General features: G+C 42.3%; 1 protein-coding gene across 8 annotated transcripts in view; it reads right to left on the bottom strand.

The window, feature by feature from the left end:
* phf21ab (PHD finger protein 21Ab) overlaps positions 1-11,400 on the bottom strand; it is a 33,824-nt gene that overhangs the window by 6,110 nt on the left and 16,314 nt on the right. For 4 of the 8 annotated variants that reach the window (XM_051099206.1, XM_051099203.1, XM_051099204.1 and 1 more), the window contains exons 6-17: positions 9,963-10,130; positions 7,911-8,165; positions 7,486-7,578; positions 5,147-5,437; positions 4,919-5,029; positions 4,776-4,827; positions 4,589-4,668; positions 4,420-4,480; positions 2,960-3,156; positions 2,202-2,357; positions 1,724-1,799; positions 1,500-1,603 (exon numbers count right to left, since the gene is read on the bottom strand). In XM_051099206.1, coding sequence (XP_050955163.1) covers positions 1,500-1,603; positions 1,724-1,799; positions 2,202-2,357; positions 2,960-3,156; positions 4,420-4,480; positions 4,589-4,668; positions 4,776-4,827; positions 4,919-5,029; positions 5,147-5,437; positions 7,486-7,578; positions 7,911-8,165; positions 9,963-10,130 — 1,644 coding nt within the window. Of the gene's footprint in view, positions 1-1,499; positions 1,604-1,723; positions 1,800-2,201; positions 2,358-2,959; positions 3,157-3,334; positions 3,358-4,419; positions 4,481-4,588; positions 4,669-4,775; positions 4,828-4,918; positions 5,030-5,146; positions 5,438-7,485; positions 7,579-7,910; positions 8,166-9,962; positions 10,131-11,400 lie in introns of all 8 variants that reach the window. The other 4 variants (XM_051099207.1, XM_051099208.1, XM_051099209.1 and 1 more) reach the window with 4 other exon arrangements.

Here is an 11,400-nt window from a genome sequence, read left to right as displayed (position 1 = left end):
TCCAGCTCTAGCCCTGCCATCCAGGTACTGGCCAGGCCCAACCCCGCTTAGCTTCAGTGGATGACCAGTCTTGGGCTACAGGGAGCTGCCGTAGAGCACAATCTGTTTGATGTAGGACGCAGATCCTCAAATCTGGCCCATGAAATCCACTTTTCTTGCAGTTTAGCTGCAACTCTAATCAAACATCACTGTCTTCAGGATCATTAGAAAAATTACAGGAAGGGGAGTTTGTTCAGTTTTGGAGCTAACCCACACCGCATTGGCCCTCTAGAGTAAGATTTGAGGAACCCTGGCGTAGGCTGTCGTGGGGAATCGTAAATGACAGTGGGTGTCAGGAAGCAAGATTCAGTTATTTCATCTGGCGTAGTGTGTCAGTGCACAACAAAGCCATGTCTGCGATGTTTCACGACGTCAAGAAAGACTAGCATGTTTACATTTTTTTCCCATTGTCTGCAAAGAGTTCTGTCACATCTGTGACACTGGCCAATAGGAGCACAGATGCACCTTCGTATATGCTTTCAAACATGCCAAAATGAAAGACAGACAATGGTATCAGTCCTGCTAGGTGAAATTTTACAATGGAAGAAATGTTTGTGGAGCTATAGCAACAATACTCCTGCATTTATGATGAGGGACTACCGCAACTGAAAAAAGGTCAGACAAACACTATTTTACCTCAGTTGTCTTTGAGAGTTCATACGGTCTTCTTCATGCAATCCAGATTTGTGTCCACTGTCAGGTTGACACTGTCAGATGTAAACAAACAATGGTGTTTGCTAGTCATTGTTTGTTTATGCTCATAGGACCATGTGTCTAGTCCCGCTGAATCGATGACAGCATGCACTTCGTTAAAGAGTGTAGTCAGTATAGTCTGACATGTTTCATGCAGCCGTGGCCTAATGGTTAGGGAGCCAAGCTTATAACCGAAAGGTTGCAGGTTCAAGTCCCAGGTCCGGCAGGGATTGAAGGTGGGGTGAGTGAATAACCAGTGCTCTCTCCACCCTCAGTACCATGACTGAGGTGAGGGTCAGTTCTCCTCTTACTTGAGCAAGGCACTGAACCCCCAACTGCTCCCCGGGCGCCACAGCGATAGCAATATGGCTGCCCACTGCTCCGGGTGTGTTTTGACTACTGTGTGTATGCACTTGGATGGGTTAAATGCAGAGCACAAATTCCGAGTGTGGGTCACCATACTTGGCCACACGTCACGTCCTTTCCTTTCCTTTCTTGTTCACAACAAGATTTTAGAAGTCATAATCACATAATCTGACACAGCGACTTTTGTAACCGTCAAAAAAAAGTTGTGTAGTCTGAACCGGCTTTAGAAGAACTACGCTGGTATACAGTGTGACAAGCCATACTGAATATTTGCAGAGTTGTTCGTCTTACGATTGTTTTTCTGAGGCAAACATCCCTTCACAGAGATGTGGAGCAATTGTATAATTAATCTTGTATCCAGAAAAGCTTCAGTTAAAGAGAAAAATAAATAAACAACGCACTGTTATAGAGTTGCTGAGCTGTTTCACTCTCTGTTCTAGTTGCTCTCGTTCCAGCTTTAGTTCAGCACTCCATTTCATTAGCTTCTGCTTCTCTTCTTCTTTCGCTGTTGGACAGGGACAAAACATCCATAAATTTAACGTGCTGTAACATAGGTGTATGCATTTGGTTCTAAACTTACACTTGGGGTACAAATTTCTACAACTGGAAACCAAAATATCTATACCTTCTTTGTAAGCGATATAGGAATGGACGATTGCTAGGGTTCCTGGCCATGGAATGGCCTCTTCCTTCTTCAAAATCTGTAAAAGAAATTCTCTCAATAACATACCAATGCTGTGCTCACTTGACCTCTGGAATGCCATGAAAGAAACTGAGATCAATTGTATATGGCAACAATGATGAACAACAGAACTTCAATGGGAGTGCTTGATGCTGTCTTACACTTACATGATGGGTGAGAAAAGGCACAATCAATACCGAACCATGTGAGAGCTTACAAAGGACGAAACAGCCTTAACGCCTGAAGAATGTACACTTAATTTTTGGCAGGGAAAGGGGACTTTGAACTCTCAGTCTGTCTCCCATTTCTAATTATGTAAAAGTATGTGTGTTTTGAAGGACTGAATTCCAGTTAAAAGGAGACATCACTGACTGGCCTGGGAGAGAAGTGGCCAAGGGCTCATTGTGCTGCTATTATTTACCTGGTCTTGACATTTAGGACAGATCCACATGCCTTTGGGAATGTTTTTGAGGGGTGGGTCCAAGCAGTCGAGGTGGTAGACGCGCGAACATGTGTCACACATGAGCAACTGTCCACTGCGTCTGCACACAGTGCAGAAATCCTCATGGATGTCTCCCTGTCGGGAAGAACGGCAGGTGTCAGTACCACCGCCCCCTTCTGTTCCGGACCAATTAAATGACAGCGGGAAAGGCGGGGAGGAGAGGAACTGACTGCTGATTGGAGGTATTTGTCAAATGGATCACTGGTGACTGGATTGTTCACTTAGGGCACTGGATATTTAACTAGCAGTTTTATTATTATTACTATTATTGGGATTATTGTAAATTAATCACTATTGAAAATGGGTATTTTGGCTTAAATGTTCAGATGGGGTGTTTTAAAAATACTATACTAGAATTACTTCAGGCCTGATATTTGTGTGGGAGATAGAGAAAGACTGTTCACTTTGTAAGACTGCTGGCTCCATTTCAACAAATACAACAAATAAACACATGAATGACAGTGCTGGTAGGTCAGTCTTTCTCTTTCCAGGGTGGATGCTGGACTCTAACAGGAGTTACCTTGCTCCGGTACACTTTGAGGTGTACAGGATGAATGCAGTGTAGGGTTTTGGGAGGGGGAGGGGCAGCCTGTGATGTAGAGAACTCTACTAGAACAATAATAATAGTGGGGGCTTTCAACAACATGGTCGCCCAGACTTGGCAGGTGGCTACTTACATCCCCGGAGCTGGGGCTGGGCTGGGGGACAGAATGAGGGTGGACAGAGAGGGGAAAGCCCCCTGTGTCAGGCCGCTCAGGGGCTGGGGAGGCGGGAAGGCTGCTGGTGGGGGAGAGCAGGGGGTTGCAGCCCAGCTCCGGCACCGCTGTGCTGCTGGTGGTGGTGGTGGTGGTGGTGCTGTATTTGGGAGGGCGACCTGAGTGAAATGAGACAGACAAGAAAAGAAAAACAAACCAAAGAAAAAAAACAAAAAAACAAAAAAAAACAACAAAACCAAAAAAAAACAGAAAAAATGGAGGAGGAGGAAAAGGGGAAAAGAAAGAAAAAAACACAAAGATGAAATAAAATAATGGCATTTTCTGGTTGCAACATACCTTAGAGAGGGGATCCTCATTGGCTAGCATGGAAACAAAAGGAAAGGAGGGAGAGAGCGAAGGAGAAATGGAAGGGAGGGTCACAAAAAGCAGTTAGTGCAACAGACGACCACAGCAGCATGCAGGGAATTTGAAAAGCAATGAGCAAAAGAAAGAGCCAAAGAAAGAGCGAAAGACAGAAAGTCTAAGCCAAAATCTAATCTCAAATTTAAATACATTTCTCTGCAGCTGGCTCCTACAGAAACAAGCAATGCATCATGCACTCTAAACTAGGCACAACAAAATAAACATAACATCTAAGGGTAACATGACAAAGTCGCAGAGAACCAACAGACAAACTCTTACTTGCACACCTAACTCAAATCAACCTCACGCCAGCACTCAAGTCTACAAGTAGAATCCAAGTCAAGAACTTTCAAGACCAAGCCCAAGTTAATGCTCAAATCTTTAAGGTGGAGTCCAAGTCAAGTTTTTCAAGGATAAAAGCCGAAGTTAACCTTGAAGTATTTGAAGTGAAAAGTGAAAAGTTTTTCAAACCCAAGATCAAGTCAACACTCAAGTCTTTGAGGTGGAATTCATATCAAGTCTTTGAAGGCCAGGCTCAAGTGAATCCTCAGGTCCTTGGGGTGAAGACCAAGTCTTTCAAGGCTAAATCCATCTAAATTCATTATGTTCAAGCACTGCTCTAGAATTCAACAGCTAATAGCAAGATATTCTTAAAGAAAGTGCAAAGGGCACACAAGAGACTCAAATCTGAAGTGAACCAACACTGAGAGGACATATTTCTCCTGGTAAGCCTACTGAAATTGCTCACAAGTCTCTGAATTTGAAAAACAAGCCAAAAACTCCATCTCTGGAAACTATACAAACTGGGGGAGCAGTTCCTCAACCACCACTTTTAAAGGCCTCTTTTTAGATCTACAGAAACGCTGTAGGTCTGTAGTGAGATCAAACCCTAGCATAGACACAAAGCAGAATTGGAAGAGAAAGCAGAAAGGTGTCTATTAGGTGTCTGTTAGGTGCTACACAGAAGCAGCAGGGCTACAATACATCAACTTAAGCGACTAAGACAGGCAGGTACAGACCTCTCTTCCTGGTGCCTTGATGCAGTGGAGTGTTCAAGTAAGTAACAGCACTCTTTTTCCTCTGAGATATACGAGAGAAATCAGAATATTAGAGCCAAGTTGGAAGTACAATCTAAGCTCTCAAAATCAGACCAGATGGAGGAGGGAACTATAGAGCATTCGTCTGTACCTCAGGTTCAAACACTGCTCCACTGTACACTGGGTTGGCTGTTGTTCTCCTCTTACGTTCTTGTCTTCTGCTTTGAATCTCTGGAGAGAGAGGACATCTTATGCACATCTGGTTACAAAACGTCCTGTCCTTGTGCTTTAAATTTAGTGGAAACCCAACGTGCAGCACTGACACCAGTGGGACTTACCTTCAAGATGGTCATGTGTGACCAACCCAAGAGACACCATAAAGGCAAGTTTCTGAAGGACAAAAATGCATTAGTATATTTAGGCTCAAGACAAAATTAGTCAGACATGATGGTCTTGTTAACCTTGAGAAGGTGCACAGTACCTGTGGACTCTCCTCTCGTATGACCTTAGCTGGAGGAGGAGGAAGAGGAGGAGAGGATGAGGGTGGTGTACTCGTGACCACCTGTTCTGGTCCCCCCTGTGGTTTCACAGTCTGATGTAGGGAACGACAAACAAGGAAATCACTCCAGTCAGCTGAATGTTTGATTCTTAGAACTTCTCCTTTCAGATAAATAGATCAATCAAGCTGATAAAAAAAGGGTGCTCTCACCTTCAAGTCTGAGTTAAGGTTGCTGATCTGAAGTGTTTGCGCGGGACTGATGACAATGCCTGTGACTTGCGTGGTGCCACTCGTGACTGCAGTCGTGGTCTTGTCAATGGTGGCACACTGCTGTCCGTTCACAATGTGCACCTGGTGAATGGGCCCAGCAGAGGCAGGCAAAGATGACGTCAGCTTCGTGGTGAGCATCAGGGGCCGCTGGATTAGAGGAGCTGCCACCATGGGAGGAGGAGGAGCTGGAGCGATGGGCACATTGATGGGCGTGACGGGTTTTGGTCGAACCTGTGCAATGGGTGGAATGGGGTTGGGTAAGAAAGCAGACCCTGGCTTACCATACCAATCGATCTTGAAAGCCACTCTGTTGCCATGCCCCAAACATCCATGCTGTTGTGTGTTAAGAGGCAAACTCAGCCATTAGTAATGCCAACACTGAGCTCTGGTTCACTCGCAGTGACTAGTTTGAAAGTGGATGAAAATATGTGCAGAGCTCAATTTAGGCACAGCAAAACAAACTCTTAAAGCAGGAGTGGATACTCTGGCCTACAATGGCCACTTTCCTGCAGGTTTCATCTCCAACCCTGATCAAACTCACCTGCCTGTAACATTCAAGTAATCCTAAAGACTGAATAGTTGTTCAGATGTTTGATTGGAGTTGGACCTAAGCTCTGCAGGACAGTGGACTTTGAGGGACTTTCCCAACGCTGCTTTGAAAGGGAACCCCGGGTATTTAGACTAGTATGGCTTTATGTATAATTTTAATTGAAATCCATGCTGAGAAACTCCTTCAGTGGCTGTGACATCATGACAAGCGCCAGCATGTTTACATCCTGCTAGGATGGCATCTAGTGTTTCCCGTCTCTGCCGTTTGTAAGCTCTTTCGGTAGCTGTGGTCGACTAAAAGCCTCAAAGGCATCAGGGCTAAAGTGGAGAGAACAAAGTCGCTGGTCTTTATTAAGTTTTATTTGCCTCATTCTTTTCTTCTTATCTCTAAGAAAAGCAGTCAAGATTTACATTGCTTCTTGTTGCCCTTCGACTAAGAATTTCAACCATAAGCCGCACAATGCGGCACTGTATCAGTATTTTATTTTCCAAAATGTCTATTCCAGGTTGTGTTGTGGTAAAAATAGCAACAGGTAGCGCCAGAGTGCAACTATTTCACATCATCAAAATAATGGTGCCCCCCATATTCCAAAATATGTATACAACAATGTGGATTTTTTAAATAACGCAAGTTTTTCATGGGTTTTCTACTACATATTTCAGTAAGAGACGTCATTTAGTTACATTAAGCCATACAAGTATTAAACCCTGGGGTTCCCTTTAAACGGATATCTCACCCCCATGGGTTCAATTGGATTAATCTGAGCTCGCTTTAGCATTACGTAGCTTTGTGAGGTAAAAAGTAATGTACTGTCAGTCTTTAAGGGAGTGGGGGGTTAATGATAGGGTCAGCCAAAGCAATATCAAAACAACAGAAATAAAAAGCTGCAACTGAAGCAACAGCATTGTTACAAAGGAACAAACAGCAGCACGCTGTCTTACTCTCAAACACCGTGTCTACACCAGAAATAAGCAATGTACATATAGTAATAAGTACATTTTCACACTAATGGACCCAAATGTTGTTGAAGGGGTGATGCCGCTTGGACACTGTCAAAGAAAGACTCGTTGTTTGGTGGCACTTATGAATCACTTCCAGTATAGACACGGTGCTAAGGGAGCTTACACACTAGATAAAGCTGTGGCGGAGAAACTGACGGATAGGAAAGCATTTAAGAAATTATGGACAGATGCAGGCCAAGTTTAGAAAAGAGCAGTACTAAAGTGGACCGAATTGAATTTAAATTGGTCAACAGATGCCTAGTTCATAATGCAGCGACCAAGAATCACTTTCGCAAACCTTTGGTTTTTAACAACACAATATCCCCACTGATATCACCAGGCTCGTAGCATTCTCTAACAGAGCAGAAAATCTAGTGTGTAAGCACCCTAAAGCAAATAGAAAAAATGTGAGCAGACAGTATCACAGCAACAGCCAGTGCTGGGAAGGAGAAGGTAAGCGTCAGTTTTTTTGTGAGGAAAAAAAGCAGAATTTGGGTCTCTAGGTGTGGAACAGTGATGTCTGTGACAGTGTTTAAGCAATTTCAGTTCCCATGTTAAAAACTCTCTTTCAAGATGAAAAGTTTAAAAATATCTTGAAACAGAATGTTTCTGTAAACAAAGGCTTTACAGACACAAGGCCTCTGAAACTAGGTTGTGTGTCCCTCTGGTGGCGTCAGTGTGGAACTGCACATACATAAGGGGAGGGGGCAGATCTAACAGAGACGCACCTGTGGCTGAAAGGTGGGTCGAGGCGTCAATCTAGGAGGAGGGACAAACTGGGGAACTTTGATAGGCTGGGCAGAGGTGGTGGTGGCCTGCACCTGTGACAAAACCAGCCGTTTATTGGGCACTCAGCGGGTGAAATGAGAGAAATTGACAACAAGAGGAAATGATCCTCCATCTGGTTACATCACAGAAGTATGTCACCATACACCCCTGCCAAGCACATCATTGTCAGAAAGGAAGTCATTTCAAATCTTCATACTAACTGGAGACATAAACATCCTGTTCTAAACACATCAAAGCAAAGTGGGACTATTCTACAGCAAGCTATGCAAAAACAGACTGGCAATTCTACTTCAATTTAAGATATTTAAGCTACATGGATTCATTAAGTGAAGAGGAAGAATTTTTAGCAGCGATTCACACTCACGACAATAACATTCTTGGACACAATCCGTGTGCCGGCATCTGTGTCCTGATTGGGTAGCTTGCTGGCCACCTGAAGGTTGATTGGTGTGCTCTGGGAGTCGGAATTGGCGCCGGGTCTCGGGGGGTTGCTGATGGCAGTGACCATGGCGACTGTGGGGCGTTGTGTTGCCATGGAAGCAGGCATGGTGGAGGTGGCAGCTTTCAGCACGAGAGGTAGAGTCTTTGCAGTTATGACCGGCGTCACGGTGAGAGTCTTCTAGTCAAGGAGGTGGGAGGTAGGTTGATTCAGAGAAGCAGTGAATGAGGATGAAGAGACACAAAAGATGTTAAAGTGCTATTGACTACATTTTTCTGCTGTGACTTTGTACAAATTATTAGCGCATGTAAAGAAATTATTTGTCCTTGCCTTTCATGTTAACATTTAATAACTTGAAAAATGACTTTTCTTTTCCATTGATGTTGCCTTGAGTGCAAGCACTACTAAACAGTTCACTTCCAGAGCAAAAATTGACAGATAATGTACTCACCCCTTGTCATTCAAGATGTTCATGTCTTTCTTTCTTCATTCACAAAGAAATTTTGTTTTTTGAGGGAAACAATTCAAGATTTTTCTCCATATAATGGACTGATATGGCGCCCCAAAATTTGAACTTCCAAAATGCAGTTTAAATGTGGCTTCAAACGATCCCAAATGCGGTTGTAAACGGTCACAGCCAAGGAAGAAGGGACTTATCTAGCTAAACAATCAGTTATTTTCTTTAAAATAATACAATTTATATGCTTTTTAATGTCAAATGCTCGTCTTGTCTCATTCTGCCTGAACTGTTTTTTTTTCTGGTTCATGACAGTTAATGTACGTTAAAAAAACCCCTCTCATCTCATGTTCTCCCTCAACTTCAAAATCTATTTAAAAAAAGTCTATTTTACACCCCAGAATGAGGGGGACCCCCCTCGAAACGCAATTGGGCTAGTTTTGAGTAGCAGTTGGGTGAGTTTTGTTGTGGAAACCTGGCAACCCTGGCCAGCATTGACAAAGCATGTAACAGGTAGAAGATTCAAAAACATAACAACTCATTAAGGCGTTTCCGAGTCGACTCCTTTTAAGAGGCAATATCTTTATCATGCACTTTTTTAATTAACACGTTTGCAGACTGTTTACATTAAGAAATAGCTATGTTACAAACTGCAAGAAAGATTTTTCGAAAACCCATATGACCCACTCTTTAATGTCTCTTTTATCCGTCGAAATAAGGGTTTTTGAAGAAAAACATTCCAGGATTTTTCTCCATATACTGGACTTTAACGGGGATCAGCACGCTGAAAGTCCAAATTGCAGTTTCAATGCAGCTTCAAAAAGCTCTACACAACTCCAGCCGAGAAAAAAGGGTCTTATCTAGCAAAACAATGTCATTTTCTAAGAAAAATACAGACACATTTGAGCAATTTTTTTTGAAAATGGCCAATCGTTTCACTAGATAAGACCCTTATTCCTCAGATGGGACTGTGTAGAACCCTTTGAAGCTTTACTGAAACTGCAACTTGGACCTTCAACCTGCTGATGCCCATTAAAGTCCACTATATGGAGAAGAATCCTGGAATGTTTTCCTCAAAACCCTTAATTTCTTTATGACTGAAAAAAGACATGAACATCTTGGATGACATGGGGCGAGAACGTTATCAGGACATTTTAATTCAGGAGTGAACTAATCCTTTAAAAATAGAGAGGCTGAGATCATACATTACTGGCCACATAAAAGAAATAACACTCTTATAAGATTCTAAGGTCACTCTGCCCTTGTTTTTCAGAGCTTATTTCAGAGACAAAGATTTGTGTGTTTGCAATTATAGAGTGAACCTTTCCGAATAGAGCTCCGCAGATGAGTCAGGGCAATTGTTTTTCAATAAACCTTCTGGGTAAACTAGCTAATTGGCTAATTTTTTGCTGCGCTACAGGAATCGAATTCACGTCTTAACAATGTTAAGTAAACATTCCACTGTAAATTACCTCTGAATATACACATTTTGTCTACAAACTGTGTGTTTGAAGCGATACCTGTGGCGCCCCCTGGTTGTGTGGAGGCCCTGTGGGCGGCTGTGAAGGGGGACAGGCGGGCGTCAGCAGCACGGTTTTACCGTCTGCGGTTGCTGGGAGCGTCTGCGGCTTCAAGTCAGGCTCCTGTTTCACCAGCAACTCCTTCCTCAACTGCTCCACCACTTTTTTCTGAGAGAGAGAGAAATTACTGGGAAATCATACATCCATTCACAGTCACATTTTGAGGAAATGATGATTACAGAGAAACAAATTGTTCTGAAACACACATACGCACTTTTTCCAAGAAAGAAAAATGAAAAGCCCACCGCTCCATCTCGTCTTTTCAATGTTCTGTTTATATCTGGCCGCAGCGGTTTCTAATAATAGATTATTAGTCACCAAATTCCCTGGTTTTCTTTGTTCTGGGTGTGAAGCTAAGCCGTGGCTTTTATTCAGTCAGTCTTAAAAGACCCTTCAGGTGCGAGACCATCTTAACAACACTGGAAATGCTTTTAAAAAGGCCCACTGAGCGCTACACACACACACACACATACACCCAGAGAAAAACGTGATTGAAATTCATCTCACACACTCTGCTGCCTCAGAGTCCTCTGGAGCCAAAGCGCACCTCTGAGAGTGCAAACACACACATACACACACACACACACACACACACACACACACACACACATTCCTCAACAAAGCCCTTGCGCTAAGCACAACATCAAATGAAAGTCTCTTCCTCAATATTAATTTTGACAAAACTATTTTTCTCTTTAAGCAGGCGATCAATCACATAGTAGTGGCTTTAGACTCACAAGCAGAAAGTTTACATACGCAGCAGACCGGGCCTCACAGAGGCTAAAATCACATAAATATAAATTCATGATGCGGAAAGAGTTATATAGAATTCATTTGAATGGAACTGCGATTTAAAGGCAGAAAAACTGTATTCACAGCCGACAGGGTTGAAAAAGAGTCTGAGGAAGCATCAACCTTTCGACCTGACACGTGCATCGTATGGATACATCAAATGAATCTTATGAAATCATGTGAAGGTCATATTTCACTCCAAATTTAAATAGAATTTTAGGACTTTTATAATTTGTTGCATCGTGATATAATTTTCACAGGACAATGAAAATAAAGTTGACAATTAATCATATTTCCTACAAAAAAATAAAATAAATTACTGAAATGTATATTTTACCAATAAAGAAGCTCTATTGTAATACCAGTGATATTTTTTAATTTATGTTAAAAATGTAACAGTAGATTTGAAATACTATTTTAGTTATTTATTAATATTTTATATAATTTTTTATTTTTAAGTTTTAGGGCTGTTTAACGATTAATCCCATCGAAAACAAAAGTTTTATACATGCATGTATATATTTAAGACAAATATGTTATGTTTACATATTAAAAATATAGATATAATACCAGTTACATGAATCTA

The sequence above is a fragment of the Labeo rohita genome, chromosome 25 (assembly GCF_022985175.1).
Source record: "Labeo rohita strain BAU-BD-2019 chromosome 25, IGBB_LRoh.1.0, whole genome shotgun sequence".
Lineage (NCBI taxonomy): Eukaryota > Metazoa > Chordata > Actinopteri > Cypriniformes > Cyprinidae > Labeo > Labeo rohita.
Note: the sequence above shows the minus strand (reverse complement) of the source record. Positions and strands in the feature narration are given on the sequence as shown.